The sequence below is a fragment of the Danio rerio genome, chromosome 9 (assembly GCF_052040795.2).
Source record: "Danio rerio strain M-AB ecotype USA chromosome 9, GRCz13ab, whole genome shotgun sequence".
NCBI classification, from domain to species: domain Eukaryota; kingdom Metazoa; phylum Chordata; class Actinopteri; order Cypriniformes; family Danionidae; genus Danio; species Danio rerio.
The window spans coordinates 53,307,348-53,329,937 of record NC_141029.1 but is presented as its reverse complement, the minus strand read 5'-3'; the positions used below and the strand labels follow the sequence as shown (position 1 = coordinate 53,329,937).

The window sequence follows — 22,590 nt, the reverse complement described above, 5'->3', positions numbered from 1 at the left end:
GTTTGTTCAAACTACTTAATTAAAATGAGCCAAAACAACAATTCTTGAGGTTATTTTTTGGGGGGGACATCTTAATTATTTTATGTTTAATTCACTTAAATTTGTAAAAACTAATAACCTAACTTATATCCTTCATGTTGTCCCAAAACAAATCAATTGTGGAACTTAGCTTTTTTTTTAATTTTTTTATGAAGACTGAATGTAAATATATATTTTATCTATTTTTTTTCTTTTTTTTATTTCTTTATTTTTATGTTTTCATTTTTATTTTTTATATTTATTTTTTACATATTTATTTTTATATTTATTACATTTTTATGTTTATAAAATTTTTATATGTATGTTTTAATTACTTTAGTTTATTTTTATAGTTATTAGATTATATTTATTTATGTTTTATATTTATAAAATTTTTATTTTCATTTAAATTAATTTTTTAATATTTATTTATTTATATATTTATTATTTTTCACTTTTTATATATATATATATATATATATATATATATATATATATATATATATATATTATTTATTTCTATTTTTATTCATTTGTTTATATTTATATTTTTTATTTGTTTGTTTATTTATTTATTTATTGTTTATTTATTTGTATATTTATTTTTTTATTTTATTATTATATTTATTTACTTATTTTTATATTTATTTGTATTTTTATTTATTTTTTCTATTTTATATATTTATTTATTTTATAACATTTTTTCTACAAATCTGCATAAGTTAAAATTGAAATTAGTGATGATTTCTTTTTATTAGGATGCTACAGTAGTCAACATTTGATGTGGATCAAAACGTCATTTAATGAAATTCATCTTTAAACTAGTGAACAAGTGAGTCTTAGGAATATTTTAAGACACATTTTCTGATCCATTTCAAATGTTAAATCCATTTATTCTGCACTATCTTTGGAAATTTGAAGAATTTATGATGTTATGTTATCAAACCGCTACATTACTCATTACATTACATGAAAGGTAAACATTTGTAAAAGCTTAATAGGAGCACTATGTGGGTAATTTTCTCCAGTCAAATTCGGAAATCAAAGTAGATTCTCACTTTCTTTTCGTAGTCAGCTCGGTTCATTTTGCAGACTTTAGCGATGGCTTTGCTCATCATTTTCTCTCTGTATTCGTTAACACTCTCTCTCTCCGCCACTCCAGACCCGGCCTCCGCCACCAGCGTGTAGCTACTGTCCTCAGCTCTTCCTCGACCGCGGGCCTATAGAGAGTAAACAATGACACTTTAAAAGGATAGTTCACCCATTTTTTTAATTTTTTATTGTTGGTTCCAAAAAGAGTTAGAATTTAGTAATCTTAGTTAGTGTAAATACATGCCTTGGTTAATCAAATGTATTTACGCATTTAAATTACATCTAATTTATTAATAAAAGGTATTCAAGTTTTCAGGGATAATCAGTGTATTCTGACCTACAGTAACCTCGGATTAGCTATTTCAGAGGTGACTGTAGGTCAAACTATACTATAAAAACTATATAACTGTCTAATTTGACTTTACTTTTAGGCTATATGTATACAAACAGCTATTTTACAAGACAAATGTCTTGTGAACACTGTGATGTCTATCGGTGCTCTAGATTTGACAGTTTCAGACTGTTTAATGAACTTTCTCGCATACACAGATTGGCGTGGTTAAGCATTCACAGAACTAGGGCTGCATGATATTGGAAAAATCTGACATTTTTTGTTTTTCTGCGATACATACTGCAAAATGAATACAGTTTCACCAGACGGCTTTAATAGCTCCATTTGTACAAAAGAAATCATTGATTTAGATGGTCGGGTTAAATTTGTAAGGGTATGAATCATGTATAAAAAAACCAATAAACAAATTGCAAGCAAGAATAATTACTATAGAGCAGTGGTTCTCAAACTGTGGTACGTGTACCTCTAGTGGTACGCAGGCTTCCTTCTAGTGGTACGTGGAGGAATCGCTAAATAATTAACTTTTAAAAGCACATCATAATTTAAATGTTGACATTTTATTTAATCTTTTTATTATTATTTTTTTTTACCTGTAAGCACAGTACAGTTAATGTTCAAACTCTATATAATGTTTTAAATGGCTACAAATAATACAATTTCATATTAATAAGAATTAATCTGCCATGTTTGAGCGATGTAGCTGCTTAATTAGGCCTACTACGCTACTGTATTTCAATATCTGTTATATGGTGATACTTGGAGAGACAATTTTTTTCTGAGGTGGTACTTGGTGAAAAAAGTTTGAGAACCACTGCTATAAAGCTTAAAAAAAGTCAAATAAACAGTTCTGTATGGTTTTCCGGAGAGTAAAACAGTGTTCAGATACAGAAATTAAATGTAAATTAATACTGTATAGTCTGAATATTCTTCATTAAAGACACAAATGCTTTATGTTATTGTGCACAAATGATCTACTCTTTGTTGAAATGGCTTTAAAACACATGCACATGATTAAGTTTCAATCTATTATAGTTATGCTTTGCAATAACTCCACACATCTCATGTATTTTCAATTGACGATCAACTATAATCCCTACTCAACATTGCATATGCCGCGATGAGACTATTGCAGATGCACACTTTACGATGTCGATGCTGAAATGATACATTGTGCAGCCCTACAACGAACCCTCATAGAGGTGGTCAAATGTGTATTTATATTATCTATTACTTTAATTATTAATATTATTATTTAAGATAGCTATTTCTCACTAATAAACGGCTTACCACGCTTGCATCTCATTTTGACACATTCAGGGAAGATCAAGCTTTGATTAGTGGGTCAATCCCTTCCCAAACCCCCCTGTAATTTGCACCCTGGTTCCAAAACTTTATATATTTCTTTATTCTGTTGAACGCTAAAGTTATTTTAAAGAAAATTTTAAATATGTAACATCTCATTTCCATAGTATCTACTTTTTCTACCATGGAAATCAGTGTTTACAGTTGTTCAGCTTTCAGCAAAATGTCTTTTGTGTTCAAGAGGATAAAAATAAACTCATAAAGGTTTGGAACCACTTGAGGATAATTAAACAGCGAGTACATTTTCATTTTAGGGTGAAATATCCCTTTAAAATAGAGCTGCTAATGCTTCATGTCTAAGAAATTGACATTTTTGCATAGACACAAGGGTTGCCACGATACTGGAATTGGATACCAGTCAGTACTGAAATTAAAACCGTAATTTCCCGTTAACATTTAAGTGCTGTTGAGCACGTTGTTAAACATCGCTGATTCGCCCTTGTGTTCATATGCTCAACAGAAATGACTGTGATTGGCCGTGAAGGTCATCAGTTCCCCAAACTCACCGCTGTTTACTGTGTAAACACAGATAAAGGGACACAGGAGCGTTTTAATGCCGCAATACATCAGCGGAACGCTTGCATGTCAGCTAATAAACAAACCAGCTGATCCACGTGATTTTAAACTCACCGCTGTTTATTGAGTGTGACCACAGATACAGACACTGGAGCATTTTAAATTCAAGTCGATCAGCTGGTTTGTCTATAAGCTGACATACGAGCGATTCTGAGGAATTGCAGCTTTAAAACGCTCCAGTGTCCCTGTATCTGTGGTTACACCCAGTATACATTGAGTTCAGTGAACTAATGACCTTCACGGCCAATCACAGTCATTTCTGTTGAGCACGTGAACACAATGGCAAATCAGCACTGTACAAGAACACGCTTAACAGTGCTCAAATGTTAGCGGGAAATTGATGCTTTTATCAGTATAAATTAGTAACAAATTCCTGTATCTTGACAACCCTAATAAACTTAAAATATATTATAAATATTCATTGAAATTACATTATCTACAAAGACCAAAAGGGCGTACAATCATCATGAGCACCTTCATTGATGAGCAAACATCCTATATTCACACCTGAATCATGGCGACCTCGTTGGTCACCAGGCAATAGCGAATGACCACATTACATTCAGCGATGTCCAAACCCTCTTCTGCAACAGTGGTGGCTATTAGCAGATTGATCTCGCCTGTTCGAAACCTTTTCAGCACGTCCTTCTGCTCCGCCTGAACACAGCAAGAAATTTGATTAAAGCACACATGAAATCAACACTCATTTACTTTGTCAGAGCAAGTTTTGTGGTGAACAATTCATCAGTGCAATCCTGAGTGTGCGTCACACAGGTGAGTGGGCATAACAAACCACCTGTAGGAAACGCACTCTTTCCTTTTCATATGCGCTGTTTAATACAGTCCATTACAAGGACTCAATAATAATTATTAATATAATAATAAAACTAAAACCCGGGGAAATACGGTTGCGATGACATTTTCTCACCGGTTAACCAATGTGTGGTAATAACGATATCATTCGGGGCAAGGCGCTTTTAAATGGTGTTTAAATTATGTGCGCAATTGAACTACTTTCATTTTTGAGTGACAATTGAGTGTCAATTGCTTGTATCGACAAAAAATTAAATAAATAAATAAATAAATACGATAACAAACTCGTACAATGAGTACAATAACAAACTTGCATACACTCAAAAAATGATGTTTGCTGTTTGTTCAAACTAGCGTAAATACTGGAATTCAATATCAATTAATACTGAAATTTTAAAAACGTCCGTTTCCGTTGGACCTTTTTCATTTCCAAATGCTCCAGTGTCCCTGTATCTGTGTTAACAGTGCATCTGGAAAGTATTGATAGTGCTTCAATTTTTCCACATTTGTTTGTTACAGCCTTTTGCAAAATAGATTAAATTAATTTATTTCCTCAACATTCTACACCCAATACCCCATAATGAAAAAGGGTTTTTGAAATTGTTGCAAATTTTTTAAACATAAAAAAGCTGAAAAATCAGGTAGCATTTAGATTTAAGCAAAAACAAATATGATAGTTGTTGACAGTAACTATGGAGATGATGATGTGTGCGCAGTCTTGACAGCATTCCTCCGCATTAGTGATGGGTCGTTCATGAACGATTCGTTCATTTTGAATGAATCTTCAATATGACTCGGGAACTACGAGTCCTCTCAGGGAGTGATTTGTTCATCTGCGCGTGCGCACATTTGTGCAGGTAGTATCGTTAATTTCAAGTCTTCATCACATTGGCAGAAGCCAATCATACGCGTTCAGAACCGGAAAAAGAATTGATCCGCTCACCTCTCGAGTCCTCTATCGGGTCTGAGTCACTCGTTCATCACGAGCCAATCATATACGTTTAGAGCCGGAAAAAGAATTGATCCGCTCACCTCTCGAGTCCTCTATCAGGTCTGAGTCACTCGTTCATCACGAGCCAATCATATACGTTTAGAGCCGGAAAAAGAATTGATCCGCTCACCTCTCGAGTACTCTATCGGGTCTGAGTCACTTGTTCATCACGAGCCAATCATATACGTTTAGAGCCGGAAAAAGAATTGATCCGCTCACCTCTCGAGTCCTCTATCGGGTCTGAGTCACTCGTTCATCACGAGCCAATCATATACGTTTATAGCCGGAAAAAGAATTGATCCGCTCGTCTCTCGAGTCCTCTATCGGGTCTGAGTCACTCATTCCTCACGGGCCAATCATACACATTTAGAGCCGGAAAAAGAATTGAACCGTTCATCTCTTGAGTCCTCGGGTTTGAGTCATTCTGTCACGTGATGAACGAACGATCATGGCTCCTATTGGCTTAGACTGTGCATTGATTAAGATTATATGTGACTGTCAGTGTAACGTGAATGAACCCCTGACATTTGAAGACATGAAGAGCTGAGCTGAGCAAAGAGACAACAATACCTTCATAGACAAAAGAGCAGGTAAACATTGAATTATTATTTTCTCCTTCTTATATTCTCCTTATGACTTATTTTTGTGCATTCAACCTTTTGGGCTAGTTGTAGATGTGTTTGGAAGCAATTCGTAACATTTTAATAATATTTTGGCAAATTGAACAAAATGACTCAAAAAGATTCGTTCATCCTGATGAACGAGACTCAAAGATCCGAGTCAGTAAAATGATCCAAACTTCCGATCACTACTCCGCATGTGGAATGACCTTACACTGACCTGCTTTCTGATACTCCTGTTGCTTATCTGGGATTGAGCATTCAGTTTTTCTATTGTAGTCTTATCTCTAACCTAATTAAATTATATTTATTACTGTAATAAAATAAAAATGAGTGTGGTGGGGGATGTGACATGGGGGCAAATGACAGAACTGGTGTTGCAGCTTAATACTGGTAAAACCAACTATTGCACCAAGCTTACTGCTAAACTAACTTAGACTTATCAAAGAGTATACAGTATATATTGCTGTTCTCTGGTGATTTGAAGTGTTCATTTTTCTCATTTGTCATTTGCTTTGGGTGAAGGCATCTGCTAAATTAATAGACGTACAGTAAATGCAAATCAATCCAAATAAAAAAAAATAAATTTAAATCTAAAAATGCACCTTAAAGGGTCGGTTTCAAAGAGTTATAAAACAACGATCATCTTACATCTTGTAAAAGGGGCATAATAGGTCTCCATAGATATATCCATTAGATGTTGTCTACCCTGTTGTTGTCTATTGGAAGGAATGCATCAGTTGAGCCGCCATTTTGGAACAGGGTAGCTCTCCATTGAAATGAATGCGGGACCAAGGTACAGTGGAGGACTGTGGCCATTCAAAGCCAGAGATATACACATATACACATATATCTATGATCGGGAGTTTTTCTGAATGTTAGTATTCAAAATTTTTTTTTTTAATTACGAAAATTATAATGTACATCATTTTTCGACATTAATGGATCAGTGATTGCACTGGCATTTCTGACAAAAAGCTTGTGTTTGTGTGTATGGAAATGTACTATTCACCCTCCCTGTTAAATTTGATCTAATCCGTGTCCTAAAACACACCTCCTCTCCTGCTTTCACTTCTCATACTGACGGAGGGAGCGACTCGTTTGTGAATGAATCTCCGTTATGAACGACTCCTTCACTTAGCCGACAATAATACCAGTTTCTGGCATCTCGTTGTCATATTTCTTTTGCTTTGTTTGCTGATTTTATTCAACAAAACTAGCATAAGCCGAGTATTTAGTGCGAGTGGGAGCTGCTTTGCCTTATAGTGAATGCAGTAAGTGACTGTATTATCATCAATAACGTGACCTGTTTAGCACAAAAGTTCAGAACATACAAAAACGTAAAAACTTAATCCTACCTATGAAATGTTCTGCCTTTGTGCTTTGTTTTCTTTGTTTGCTCGTTACTACACTAGTACACAGCACTAAAGTCCCGCATCTTCATGTAATAACACTTTGTTGACTAGTGCGGTTGAATGACACTTGTCCTGGGAGCACTGTACCAATGTGGCGGCGCTTTTGACGCATGCTCAGGGTCCCTATCCGATATCTAGTGTATATATCTATGATAGGTCTCCTTTAAAATGGCGTTTTAGTCTAAATTCATGTAAACACACACAATCAGTGACTTACAGCGGTCATGGGTTTCACCACGCTCTGGTCTCCTCCGCCGATCAGATAACTGGCTCGGACTCCCACTTCATCAAACTTGGGGTTTTCTTCAATCCACTGGCAGAGAGCGATGGCGCTGAGGCGGGTCTGGGTGAATATGATGCCTCTCGCCTTCTCTCTGGTGCTGAATTCCTTCAGGATGATGGTTTTCAGCTGGGCCAGATTATTATTTTCATACTGCGGCTTTCCCATCAGCTCCTGCAGCTTCGCTTTTTTGTCTGCCGTGTATTGAAGGAAGGTTTATTATACATAGCTAAAAGTTAAGACTGCAGATAAAGCATTTTGTTCATTGAAATCAAATGACAATTAAATTAGTACCCTTCCTGAATTATTATCCCCTGTATTACTTTTTTCCCCAGTTTCTAATATTTTTTCAGCACATTTCTGATCATAATAGTTTTAATAACTCATTTCTTATAGCTGATTTCTTTCACCTTTGACATTATGAAAGTAAATAATGTGTATAGATATTTTTCAAGATTATACTATAGACTAGTATTCAGCTTAAAGTGACTTTTAAAGGCTTAACTAGGTTCATTAGGCAAGTTGTGGTAATTAGGCAAATCATACACACCTTTGAACAAAGTGAAGAGGAATCTCTCTGTGTCCGTGATTGTAATGTTGCCTTCCTCGTCAGGGCTAGATTTGGTCTTGAGCTCTTCATTGTGATATTTGTCCAGGAACCGGAAAGCGTCAGACATTCGAATGGTGTTGCTCTGATGAAGAGCCTCATTGTATTGGCGGAGATGTTCGGCACACACGCGAACATTCTGATTCTCCTCTTTAGCAGCTGTTGAAAAACACAGACAATATTTAGGCCCAATCCCAATTCTACCCCTTAGCTCTTTCCTTTACACCTACCTCTCATTTTGTGCATTCACATAAAGGGGTAGGGGTGTCCCAATTCTCTTAAGCTTGAAGACATAGGGCTAAGGGGAAGGGCTAGAGACCCCTTTAAACTGAGATTTTTTTAGGACCACACTCAAAACAAAGGGGTAGGAAAATTTCCCAGAATACACCATCTACAAAGGCAGCATGGTTTTATTTTCTCGAAGTCCACTTATGATTTCCTTTTCTGAATTTGCAAGTACAAATCCACATTTTTCCAGAAGAGAATGTTTAGCAAATAGTTTTATTCAATCTTTTCTCTTTATTTTCTCCTTTTATTTGAATATCTTAATTTTTTTTTCCATTGGTTTAGCTAATGATGAAATCTGAGATAATATTAATAAAGATAAAAACCTAAAGCCCCAAAATCAGGAAAAAGTTGTGACAGTATGGAAAATTAATTTTTTTTAATTAAATTTAAAAAAGAAAGGGATTTCCAAATTTACTTTGACTTGTATTTCATTGCAGACGATATGAATACAAAATTTTTCATATTTTGTCTGGTCAACTTCATTTCATTTGTAAATATACATGCTTTCCTGTCATTCAGACCTGCAACACACTGCAAAAAAAGTTGGGACAGGAGAAATTCAGGGCTGGTAATGAGGTGAAATAATGATGTGATTCGAAACGGGTGATGTCAACAGTTGATCTATAATTATCATTTGGTAGAAAAGCAGCATCCAAGAAAGGTCTAGTCCTTTAGGAGCAAAGAAGGGCAGAGGATCGCCAGTTTGATAACAAATCCATGAGAAAATCATTGAAATGTTTAAAAACAAAGTTCCCCAAAGAAAGAGAGGAAGACATTTGGATATTTCACCTTCAACAGTGCAGAACATCATTGAAAGATTTAAGGAATCTGGAGAATTTTAGTGTGTAAAGACAAGGGCCCAAGCCTAAGCTAAACAACTGTGATCTCCGGTCCCTCAGGCAGCACTGCATCAAGAATTCTCACTCATCTAAGCCTTGTCACCACATGGGCTCTGGACTACTGTGGCAAACTTTTGTCAAGTTCCACAATACTGTACTGTGCCAAAAGGAAGCCCTATGTTAACAGTGTCCAGAAGCGCTGTCAACTTCTCTAGGTTTGACTCAACTTTATTATCCTGTTTAGGGAAACTAAAATTGCAGCAAGGTGCCATAACACAAGTGAAGATCCATGTACACATTAATAAAATATTACAGCACAACATACCGTACATCATTTTGTAGGTGCCCCCCCCCCCGCCCCCGGACTCATTTAATGACCTAAAGGCCACCATTCTAAAAGAATGCAGCAGCAGCTGAGACACAGAGTACAATGAGTGATCCGGGGTGCATAAGATACCCTGAGCTCTCTTTAAAACATTCATTCATTCATTCATTTTCTGCCGCTTTTCCAGGGCCGGGTCGTGGGGGCAGCAGTCTTAAAAGAGAACCTCAGACTTCCCTCTCCCCAGACACTTCCTCCAGGGGGATCCCGAGGCGTTACCAGGCCAGCCGAGAGACATAGTCCCTCCAGTGGTCTTCTCTGAGGCCTCCTCCTGGTGGGACATGCCTGGAACACCTCCCTAGGTAGGCGTCCAGGAGGCATCCGAAACAGATGCTCGAGGCACCTCAGCTGACTTCTCTTGATGTGGAGGAGCAGCGGCTCTACTCCGAGCTCCTCCCGGGTATCAGAGCTCCTCACCCTATGCATAAGACCTTCGAAGGAAACTCATTTCGGCCACTTGTATCCGAGATCTTGTCCTTTCGGTCATGACCCAAAGCTCATAACCATAGGTGAGAGTAGGAACGTAGATTGACCGGTAAATCGAGAGCTTTGCCTTTCGGGTCAGCTCCTTCTTCACCACAATGGACCGGTACATCGACCACATTACTGCTGCACCATTCCGCCTGTCAATCTCATGTTCCATCCTTCCCTCACTCGTGAACAAAACCCCGAGATACTTAAACTCCTCCACCTAGGGGTGAAGACTTTCCTCCAACCTGGAGATGGCAAACCACCTTATTCCGGTGAAGAAGCACCATGGCCTTGGACTTGAAGGTGCTGGTTCTCATCCCAGCCGCGTCACACTCTGCAACAAGCCGCCCTAGTGCATGCTGAAGGTCCATGTTCGATGAAGCCGACAGCACAACATCGTCTGCGAATAACAGATGAAATCTTGTGGTCCCCGAACTGGACCCCTTCCAGCCCAAGGCTGCACCTTGAAATTCTGTTCATAAAAATTTGGAATAGATTTGGTGACAAGGGGCAGCCCTGCCACAGTCCAACATGCACTGGAAACAAATCTGACCTATTGCCGGCAAAGCGAACCAGACTCCTACTCTGTTCATAATTTAAATTATTATTATGGTAAATTACCATTAAAACCAGTTCAGTTGAAACTGATGATCTTGCCTGCCACCCTATTCAGGCTGCTCAGCCTGTTCTTACTTGACGCACTCAGATTACCGTACCAAGCTACAATGCAGAAAGATAAAACAGATTCAATAAATTGACAAACTAGCCTTTAAAAAAAACTTCAACTAAAAAGGGAAAACATATTTTTTGTTCCGTTATCGCAACTTATTTTGTTAGATTAGCCCCAGATTTGGCTTCAATTCTGACTAATCTAAAGTATATGCACAAATATAATATTGTAAAGCTTCCTATAGAAAATATTAATTTAAAAGAGAAATTTGTGAGTGGTGTACTCAAATGGTGAGCACTGTTTATGTCTGTACAGTTGATATTCGACTGCTGTATCTCTTATGCTGAATGTCTGAACAGAGCTCAGAAACTCTGCTGGAATTCACAGTAAAATAACAGGCGCTTACTTTAAAAACAGGAAAGAGACTCTGTTATTTCTGCGGCTTATTATGACACATTTTGCATGAGTGCATGACTGTATATGACATTCTTATCATGACTTCCACAAAATGAGGTTTAAATTGTGGTCATGGTTTCTGCGAAGGAGGCAGGAAATAAAGGACACACACAAAGTAACCGCGGTTTAGTAACAGCTTTGCCAAAAACGACTTGTGTAGCGCTGATTTTAAGCAAATAAGCAGTTTGTGGTTAACTGATCTTCACCAGTGCTCTCTGGATATTTCAGTTATCAGTTGTTTAAAATAATACATTTATACAGTTACAAATTAGCGTACACATGTCTCAAGATGGCGTCGTGGTGGCGCAGTGGGTAGCAATGTCTCCTCAAGCAAGAAGGTTGCTTCTTTGAGCCTCGACTTTGTTAATTGGCATTTCTGTGTGGAGTTTGCATGTTCTCCTTGTGTTGGCTTGGGTTTCCTCCATGTGCTCCCCCCACAGTCCAAAGACATGTGATACAGGTGAATTGGGTAAACTAAATTGGTAAACTATAACTAAATTTTGAGGATCTATTGGTCTACTTCACTGTAATGTCTAGCTATTTGAGGATCTTTTGGTCTACTTCACTTTTATGTCTAGCTTTTGAGGATCTAATGGTTTACTTCTTTGTCTAGCTATTTCAGGATCTAAATCAGGTCGCACACCAGAAGCGCTGCTCGGCACCGCAACACGGCGCGCACATGACAGTTTAAAGTATCACACACCAGACGTGCACATTCGCATGATGTTAAACATGAAACTAATCAGATGGCGCTCTGTGGCGTGGCTGAAATATGAACTGCGTCCTGAGTCGTGGTTGGGCGCTGCCGACAGCCGCCGACTTGCGGCGCCGGTGTGCGTACCCTGATAGAAACCTATGTTTAGAATTCTAAAATGCATGCCGTGGCGGTGCGCCGCGCAACGCCGAGCGGCGCTTCTGGTGTGCGACCTGCTTAATGGTCTACTTCACTTCAGTGTCTAGTTTGCTGGAGTTCCGAAGCTTTTAGAAATGGCTTTATAACCTTTTCCAGACTTTCAGATCCCAATTAATCTAACTTTTGGGTATCTTTTGGTCTACTTTACTTTCATGTCCAACTATTTAAGGATCTTTTGTTGTACTTCAAATTGATGTTTAGCTATTTGAGAATATTTTGGCTTATTTCACTTTGTCTAGTTCGCTGCAGTCCCAAAGCTTTAGAAAATCCCAATTATTTTATTTCCTATATTTTTTTCATTTATTTGAATCCCTGCATGATATCCAGCTTTTGAGCATCTTTTGGTCTATTTCACTTTAGTCTTAACTTTTGAGGATTGTTTGGTCTACTTCACTTTATCTCACTTTTGAGGATCATTTGATTGATTTAACATTTCAATCTAAAGTGAATGTTCAGTTGTTTGTTTTGCCTGATATTGTTTGCTTTTAGTGATTGTGGTTCGCTGCCGTCCTTAAGCTTTAGAAATGGCTTTATAATCTTTTTTTCAGACTTGTAGATCCCAATAATTCTAGTTTTGCGTAAGTTTTTACTTTACTTTGATGTCTAGGTATTTGAGGATCTTTGGTCTAGAGTGTTGATGTCTAGCTAGTTTAGAATCTTTTGGTCTTCACTTTGATGTCTAGCTATTTGAGCATCTTTTGGTCTACTTCACTGTCATGTCTAGCTGTTTGAGGACCTTTTGGTCTACTTCACTTTGTCTAGTTTGCTGGAGTCCTAAAGCTTTAAAAATGGCTTTATAACATTTTCCAAACTGGTAGGTCCCAATTAGTCTAGCTTTAGAGGCTCTATTGGTTTACTTCACCTTCATGTCTAGCTATTTGAGAATCTTTTGGTCTTCTTCACTTTGATGTCTAGTTTGCTGTGGCCCCAAAGCTTTAGAAATGGCTTTAGATTCTTTTTCAGACTGGTAGATCCCTATAAATCTAGCTTTTGAGGATCTATTGGTCTACCTTTCTTTCATGTCTAGCTATTTGTAGATATTTTGGCCTACTTTACTTTCATGTCTAGCTAATTGAGGATCTTTCAGTCTACTTCACTTAGTCTAGCTTTTGAGGATCTTTTGGTCTTTTTCGCTTTCAGTCTTAAGGAAAAAGAGTGTAGTTTTTTTCATTATTATAAATATTTTATAAACATTTGCACTGTTCCATGTGTTACCCGTTTCCCGACTGTTAGATACCACTTAATCTAGCTTTTAAAGATATTTTGGTCTACTTCACTTTGATGTCTAGCTATTTGAGGATCCTTTGGTCTACTGCACTTTGTCTAGTTTGTTGGAATTCCAAAGCTTTTGAAATGGTTTTATAACCTTTTGCAGACTGGAAGATCTAAATAATTTTTTCTTTAAGATATTGTGGGGAATTTCTTTGGCATGATGTCTAGCTTTTGAGGATCTTTAGGTCTACCTCACTTTGTCAGTCTCAATAAAGAATTTTTTTTTCCTCTCTTTTTTTTGACTGATTATAAACTTTTTTTTTTAATCTCGAAAAAAATGTTTATTAAATTATTTATGTATTTTTTTTACAGTATTTTCTGAATTAAGGATTAATAAAAAGAGATTCCTGATAATATAATTGTTTATTCTACATTATAGTAGGACGTGCATCAGTTTATTACAAGGTTGATACTACTACCAATCAGAAAAGAAGTCATTTAAAAGTTCAATTCAAGAGGTTTATATATATATATATATATATATATATATTCAGGTTTGTGCTATTATTTAATTGACCGAAATCATAATTATAATAATCTGTACTAAGACACAATTTGCAATTGTTGTAATTTGCTAATATATATATATATATATATATATATATATATATATATATATATATATATATATATATATTATTATTATTATTTTTTTCCCAGGTGTTCAGTGTGCCAGTAAATATTTCCAAACAATACCCAGAGTGTCTTTCTGAAAGATTAGTAAACTCACCGTTCTGCTCTTTCTGCACGACCCACTGTTCATAGTTCTGTGTGCCGGGCTCACAAAGGGGCTGCAGGTCAGCATGTGTGTGGATTTCATCCATGATCTTCTTGATCACATCTCCAAATGGGTCCTTAAGCATGCCACAGACAAAATATTTCAAGTAAAACACACAAATGAATGTACCAGCAACATCAACAGTATAGACGAATTACCATTTTGTAAACATTCAGGATGCGTGCGCAGCGAGATTGCAGAAAAAACCCAGGAGCGCTAGCATTTACAGCGAGGGAATGACATCCATTGCGGTACAGAGTTTGTTGTTGTACTAGAGATCAGTTATATTGATTACATATTATATATATTATTTACATAAAGCTTTCAGTTATAAGCACAGTTATTCAGTAAAATTAACATTAAAGTAAGTGGCGTTCGTTTAACAGGTCTATGTGTGTATGTATGTATGTATATATATATATATATCATTGCAACTCCAAGTGACTTTACAAGAGAGAATTTAAAGGCCTACAAGTTTTTGAATGCCTACAATTTTATTCAGTGTAGTAGTCATGAGCAAGAAACAATGTTCCATGATCACCACATTTAACACCATGTAGTGCTAAAAACCAAGATTCTGCCGAGTCGGCCTGTCTGGTTTCGGAATATAAAAAACAAGCCGTTTGTTTTCTGATGATTTTATTTTTTGTTATTCAAAATAAAAAATTTAAATTAAATCATTTTTGAATTTAGCTTTTTTGTTTTTCACAATGAAGAAGAAAAACGCCTCACATTTCAATATTCGCTTTTGAATTTTAAAACAAAAACAAAAAAAAAAACCTGCAAATTTTTTTGTTTTTTAATATCCATTTTCAAAATGAAAATCCAATAACCAAAAGAAACACAGACCGATTTCGCAAGTCAGACTTCACCAAGCTTGACACTTTCCCACGCAGCGAATTTCGAAACTTGTTGCACCAACTTGCGTTTCCAGTCTGACGCATTCACATGCGTATGAATGGAAGTCTATGGGGAAAGAAGTGCAGTGTGGCCACAGCTTTACTAGATATACGAGAAACTTCCTGGCAGGTGTGTTGAAGCAAGTTGGAGCTAAACTTAGCAGCACACCGGCCCTCCAGGACTGAGTTTGGACACCCCTGCGTTAGACAATTTATTTCTTTTACCTTGAAAGCGGTAATCATGAAAACACTACAGTGGACCAATCAGATGAACTCTGAGTCAGGGCAAGTGTTGCGAGCTTCTGTTTATAGCAACAAGTTGGATGAGGAACTTCTTTAATAACCGTTCCTGAGAGCTGCTTCTCACATAAAGTGCAAAGACACATTTTGTGTGAATGGCCCCTGAAAATGCGTCATAAATCTGAAATCTGATGTGGTTTGAGCAAACAGATTTGCCCTACCCAATGTAGTGGTGCAGATTTGACACACTTCTCCATTTAAATGACACACATTACGTGGAATTACCTCTTTCCTCTCTTCTGCTTTCGCAATCCTCTTGAATGGTGTTTTGGCCTCTTCTTCTTCGAAAGTCTTTGTTTTGATTGTGAAGGCATCCAAGTTTGCGCAGATCTGTAATGGATCAAAATAATGAGACGCGTACTGTTGAACTCTGAGTTCCAGATTATAGATGACTAACAGATGAGCTGTGAAACGATCAATGGCATTAAATACGAGAGTATGTGTATATATGTATGTATGCATGTATGTGTGTGTGTGTGTGTGTATGTATATATATATATATATATGTATGTATGTGTATATATGTATGTATGCATGTATGTGTGTGTGTGTGTGTGTATGTATATATATATATATATATATATGTATGTATATATGTATTTATGTATGTATGTATGTATGTATGTATGTATGTATGTATGTATACACACACACACACACACATATATATGTTATATGTACATTTAAGCAGCTAATATTAATGTACAATTACGACGGGCAGAGGGTTGGTGAAGAACTACTGAGAGATTTCAGCTTCTGTCTGGGCTTTCACTGCCCTTCTACACCTCACTTTCTTCATGTGTTCAATACTTTTCCCTACGTCATTTTATTACACAACTTCTTTTGTAAACTTATTGGGTTTGTGACCAACAAACAGTGAAAATTAAGTCATCAGCACCTTTAGAAATATGTTATCTGAGATATTAATAATCTGTTCAAAACTTCTTAGGCCTACTTTCCTGTACTGAGAAACCAATGTAGCGTTTCTCTTGGCGCTTGGGTGGTGTTGACACAAAGATTCATGGGTAAGCAGAGCAGCAGGGTAATAATGTAATGCAAGGTTCGGCTGATTCTCACTCCTGGCTGTAGAAGCATGAAAGGCATGCGGAGGTTTATGGCCGCCTCCAGCACAGGGGCCGCGTGGAACATTGGAAACAGCTTTGTGGTGGAGAAAACACTGAGATGTGGGAGAGGAGGTGTGTGTGGAAAACTCAGATTAAAGGAAAACAGTTAGGGAATCTTTTATATGAGAGAGGAAGGAGAAGCCTTTTTTTTTTTTAAAGATGTGGCCATAAAGCAAGTCTAGATTGTGTGTACATGCTCCGGTAATGCACAGGTTGGTGGTAGGTGTATTTATTTATTTTTTTTTACATGTGTTTCCACTTCATGTAATGATCCAAGCTTCTTAATTCAATTGAAGCTTCTTTTATCACTTCTTAAGAACTGTACAAAAATGTTTGGGGTCAGTAAGTTTATTTTTCCTTGCAAAAAGGATACAAATTAATTCGTTCATTCATTCATTTTTTCATTGTCTTACTCTCCTAATTTATCAGGGGTAAAGTTCATGCTGACGTTACAGCATATGTTTTACATAGTGGATGCCCTTCTTGCCGCAACCCTCTACTAAGGCCAAGTTAGTTTATCCATGGTTGATGGAGGGTGGGATTGGGTCATGGGCCCTTTGTAATGTTTCTGAGGGCCCCTAAAATCCGTGGGCCCTTAAAATCATCCTAACTTCCCCCCCTAGCGGTGCCCCTGGCTATAGGTGAATTGGGTAAACAACTGGCCGTAGTGTATGTGTGTGTGAATGCAATTGTGTATGGGTGTTTTCCAGTACTGGGTTGCGGCTGGAAGGGCATCCGTTGTGTAAATGAATAGTTTACGGTTCATTCCACTGTGGCGACCCCTAATAAATAAGGGACTAAGCTGAAGGAAAATAAAAAAAAATTATAATGATTATTATTGAGTGGCGCAGTGGGTGGTGCTGTGACCTTGCAGCAAGTAGGTCGTTGGTTTGAGCCTCAGCTGGGTCAGTTGGCATTTCTGTGTGGAGTTTGCCTATTCTCCCCATGTTGGCGTGAGTTTCCTCCGGGTGCTCCGGTTTCCCCCAGAGTCCAAACAAATGTGCTATAGGTGAATTGGGTAAGCTGAACTGTCAATAGTGTGTGAGTGTAAATGAGTGTATGGGTGTTTCCCAGTGCTGGGTTGCAGCTGGAAGGGTATGTGCTGGATTAGTTATCGGTTCATTTCCGCTGTGGTGATTCCTGATTAATAAAGGGACTAAGCCGAAAAGAAAATGAATGAATGAATGATGATGATGATTTATTATTATTATTATTATTCATGGCTTCTAAACATTTTGCATTATCAAATGCTAAACATGTAATACCAAAACGTGAATAACATCTTTTTTTTTTTTTTTTTAGATCAGCTGGACAATTGAGAAGCTCAAGATTCATGAATGAAAGTGAATGTCATCTTTTTTTTTTTACCTGGAGAATATGCTCCTCCGCCATCTGCTGGCTCACCGCTCCTCCCACACCAGGTGAGGCAGTCAGACCCAGGATCTGAGGGATGGGAACTAAAGTTTTGTCCTGCTTCTTCAGCAGCTGGTTCCTATTCTTCTGTTTCAGGTAGCGAATCATGATGTGGTTATACACACCGCCCTTCTTCGTGTGGTGGCACTCATCAATAACCATCAGGGTGAACTCTGTAGGTGTACAGTGGGAATCAGAACTGACCATTAGAATTCATCCAGTTTAGTACTACATACAGGTAAAGTCAAATTATTCACCCTCTTTTGAGATTTTAGTTTTCTGATTTTACCCAAATGATATTTAAGAAAGGAAAGAGTTTTTCCACAGATTTTCCTATAATATTTTTTGTTCTAGAGAAAGTCTGATTTGTTTAATTTCGGCAAGAATAATTTATATAATTTATTTTAAAAAAAAACCATTTTAAGGTCAATATTATTAACCCCATTAAGCGATATTTGTTTTTGATTGTCTATAAAATAAACCACTGTTATACAATGACTTGCCACATTAACCTACACTGTAAAAAATAAATCCGTAAAATTTACGGTAAAATACCGGCAGCTGTGGTTGCCAGTACTTTACCGTTAAAAACACGGTACAAACCGTAGAAGTAATTTCTCATTTTACTGGTAAACTACCGTATTTTATTAATTTATAGAGGTAATATGTCTGTATTTTGAATGACCAACATCTACACATCTTTTGTTACACAGTTAGACACCCTAGCACAGCCACATGCAGGTGGTGATGAGGAAGTTACATAATGAACCAAAGCTCATCACAGTCAACTTTTCCCACAGGCAGAAAAGAGTATGAGCATATAGAAGGTGCTCAGTGTCATTCACACAGCTGCTAAACACCAGTATGGTAACACGCATAAAATTAAAGTCATGAAATAAACATTGTTTATCAACATTAGATGTAACATAAATCTCTAATGTACATAACTGATGGGGAAACAACTAAAAAGATCCACATTAATGTCAACCAAATGCATAAAAAGTGATCTGCCATGCAGGGAATTCTGGGAAAGTCAATTTACGGTTATTCCCCTTATATATTAAGGAAACATAACGTTAACCAGGTTACGGATTTTTACTGTAGCATTTTTACAGTTTTTTTACCGTTGGAATAACGGACGTTTTTTACAGTGTAGCTAAACCTTTAACTGTCACTAAGGCAAGGGAAGTTTCTTTATATAGCACATTTCATACACAGTGGCAATTCAAAGTGCTTTACATAAACAAGAATAAAAAAGACAAGTATAAGAAAATAATAATAAAAAACAATAAAAATGATTAAACGCATAAAACAGATTAAAATGTGTAAAAATAGGTTATAAAAGAATCCAAAAAAAGAAAAGAAAGACACAATAGTGCGATCTGTGGGACGCAGCACAGTGCTCATTTAGTAAAGGCACAGCCAAACAGATGAGTTTTCAGTCTTGATTTAAACATGCCTAATGTTGGAGCACATCTGATCATTTCTGGAAGCTGATTCCAGCAGCGGGGGCGCTGTTAGTAGCTGAAAGCCGATTCACCCTGCTTTGACTGAACTCTTGGAGTTTCTAGTTTATTTGATCCTAAAGATCTGAGTGATCTGTTGGGTTTGTATTCTGTCAGGATATCTGTATTGTATTGAGGTACTAGGCCATTTAGTGATTTATAGACCAGTAATAATACTTTAAAATCTATTCTGAATGTAACTGGAAGCCAGTGTAAAGACCCGAGAACAGGTGTGATGTGCTCTGATTTCCTGGTTCTGGTCAGAATCTTGGCTTCAGCATTTAAGCTGTATTCTAGTATCTTGAAAAATATCTGGTCAAATATTATGTTCTGTCATTCAAGGTTATTATAGTTAACGAGAGCTAAACTTAAAAAAACATTTTCGTTCACTGAAATAAAAATAAAAACAAGGGTTTCAAATAAAGAGAACTAACTAAATGGTATTGTGTACGTACAAAACTAACCGAAACTAACAAACACATCTTTCGTTTTCGTCTTGGTAAATGTATTTAATAGGCCTACTCCAGGGCTATTCAATTGGCGGCCCGTGGGCCAGACAAAAATCCAACACAAAATCTTGTTTTTTCATTTTTTTTGTGTTTTTTTTTTTTAATATTTCTTAATTTTCCTATTTTTTTGTTTAAAATAGATATGGAGTGGACGGAAGATACCCTGATTATAAAATAACTTTATTCATTCATTCATTTTCTTTTCGGCTTAGTCCCTTTATTAATCTGGGGTCGCCACAGCGGAATGAACCCCCAGCTTATCCAGCATATGTTTTTACACAGCAGATGTCCTTCCAGCTGCAACCCATCTCTGGAAAAAATCCATACACACTCATTTACACTCGTACACTACAGACAATTTAGCTTACCCAATTCACCTACAGCGCATGTCTTTGGACAGTGGGGGAAACCGATGCTTCCAGTGGAAACCCACGCGAACGCAAAGAGAACATCGAAAATTCCACACAGAAATGCCAACTGACCCAGCCAAGGCTCAAACCAGCGACCTATATATAAAAAAATCACCTTAGAAAAAAAGGTAAATTTATTTATTTTTTTGCGTCAAAACCAGCTAAATTAATGTATGTTTTTTTGAAAAACCTCTAAATCCAGACAAGACAGTGTAACTAGTTGAAAATCACTAAAGATGCAATTAGAAATAATTTTATCAAACAATAAACACCTAAAATTAACAATGTATAAATCTGTCAAGAAAGTTGGCAGTTCATCCCGCTGTGGTAACCCCTGATAAACCAGGGACTAAGCAAAGGAAAATAAGTGAATGAAATCTGTCAAGTGCAATAATCAATAACATTAAAATTGACTTAAAAATGGATTGATTAAATCTTAATCTGTTTAAAATTGATTAATTAGATCTTAATTTGTTGTCATTTCTGATATTTGGGATTTAGATTTAAAGTTAGAGCACTGTAATAATTGTAAACTAAGCTTGGTAGATTCAAATAATGTAGTGTAAAACATTGTGAAAAATCAATATCTGTGCATTGTCTGTAAATATAAAAAGCTTATCAGATGTATAGGTATTCTGAAGTAATATAAATAATGTTGAGATTTACACATAATATATATCTTTTATTTAGAAAATAGCTTAAATTAGCAAATAAAACACAAGGTAGGCCTACAAGCCAAAGGGGATGTCTCTCAGACAATTTAAAAAGCTGTCATTCATTCATTCTCACTATACTTAAAATGTCTCTTTTTCGTCTCTTGTTTATCCTCATGGCATCCACGTGGGATGAAAGAACAACATCTTAATTCTGTCTTTCATGAAACGCAGTTGCCGTTTAATGAATAGTAAATCGGACTCATTCAAAGTAGCGTCGCTGCACAAAGAAACATTATGAATGCAACTTACACCTCCGATTGTACAGTGTGTTTTCTTTTTCTTTTAATGCACAGTCTTTTGAGGTAAAGGGATGTTTTTCATTTGCCATTCACTGACAGTCGGACAGGCTCATCCAGTTCATCAAACTCTGTCTTTTAAAATCCAAACCGGATGCGGAATAAAACAGTCTCCTCATAAAAGCTGGCATATCAGTGTGCTGCTACATTGAAAACATATGATTCGATTCATGTCTTCTGATTGGTTCTCGGAATATAGCGGCTTTTGCTGTCAAAGGCAAGTGGCATTTAGCTGCCTTTGCCAACAAACTGTTTTTTTCTGAATGCGCTGACATTGCGATTTCGATGATTTGAATATTTGAAATATTATTATCTTGTTTTTGGCGGACATGGCATTTAGCAGCAACTATTCAGATATATATTAGCGCTGTCAAAATTAATGCGTTAACGCATGCGATTAATTTGAAATATTTAACACGTAAAAAAAAATTCATGCAATTAACGCAGTTAGTTTTTTTTTCCTGTTGTGGTCAACGTGTGTTTACTATGCAAAGAAATAAGAATATGACCAAGGAAGCACTTTTTGAAAGCAAGTTTCAGTATAAATCAATTAATGTCGCATCACCAGGCTCTCCAGCGTTTCCTCCAGAGTTTCATGGAATTTCGGGTGTTTCACTTTTAACTTTCGACTTTTGTTTTAATGGAATTTGATACCGCATGGCGAACGGAAAGAAAAACCTCTGCATGGTCCTTTAATTTAATCAAAAATTGCTGCTTACATAGTCGACACTTAAGAGTATTATCTTAATCATATTAAAATCGGAGTATTGGTGTCTTATGTACATGTACTCAGAAAGTGCCAGATGAAGTCGCACGCTGTCAAAGACAGCGCTACCTCTGCCTTTCAGCATGCACCCTCCAATGTTACATTTAGTTTGACGTGTTTCCCCCTTTAACGCAACTTTTGTAAAATGTCTGCTTCTCATTGTTGTATCAGATTTCTTATGAAATACAGCCATACTTTAGAACGCTTAGTTTAAACAAATTTGATGAACGTGATCATGCGTGTTAAATCTGAAGGGAGTCACTCCGGCTGTGCTGTCCTGCGCGTGTTGTGTGTGTGTGTCTGTCTGTCTGTCTGTCTGTCTGTCTGTCTGTCTGTCTGTCTGTCTGTCTGTGCGTGCAAATAAACCTGCCTCAACGTCTTTGTCCGTAGCCACTAAATCAAAATTGCGTTGCACTCTCTGCTCACATCATTCAAAAGAAAAGGTCCACATTGTCCC

General features: G+C 36.7%; 1 protein-coding gene and 1 long non-coding RNA gene across 4 annotated transcripts in view; one reads left to right on the top strand and one right to left on the bottom strand.

Annotated features, from left to right (window-relative positions):
* Positions 1-17,939, top strand: part of LOC137496507 (uncharacterized) — an 84,580-nt gene extending 66,641 nt beyond the window's left edge. For both annotated transcript variants that reach the window (XR_015500063.1, XR_015500061.1), the window contains one exon: positions 17,821-17,939. This is a non-coding gene — a long non-coding RNA (uncharacterized LOC137496507). The remainder of the gene's footprint in view (positions 1-17,820) is intronic.
* ifih1 (interferon induced with helicase C domain 1) overlaps positions 1-22,590 on the bottom strand; it is a 751,550-nt gene that overhangs the window by 12,277 nt on the left and 716,683 nt on the right. For both annotated transcript variants that reach the window (XM_087266819.1, NM_001308563.1), the window contains 7 exon segments: positions 17,887-18,104; positions 15,620-15,724; positions 14,148-14,271; positions 8,070-8,285; positions 7,457-7,713; positions 3,908-4,057; positions 1,077-1,238 (listed from right to left, as the gene is read on the bottom strand). In XM_087266819.1, coding sequence (XP_087122945.1) covers positions 1,077-1,238; positions 3,908-4,057; positions 7,457-7,713; positions 8,070-8,285; positions 14,148-14,271; positions 15,620-15,724; positions 17,887-18,093 — 1,221 coding nt within the window. In that variant the 5' untranslated portion in view covers positions 18,094-18,104.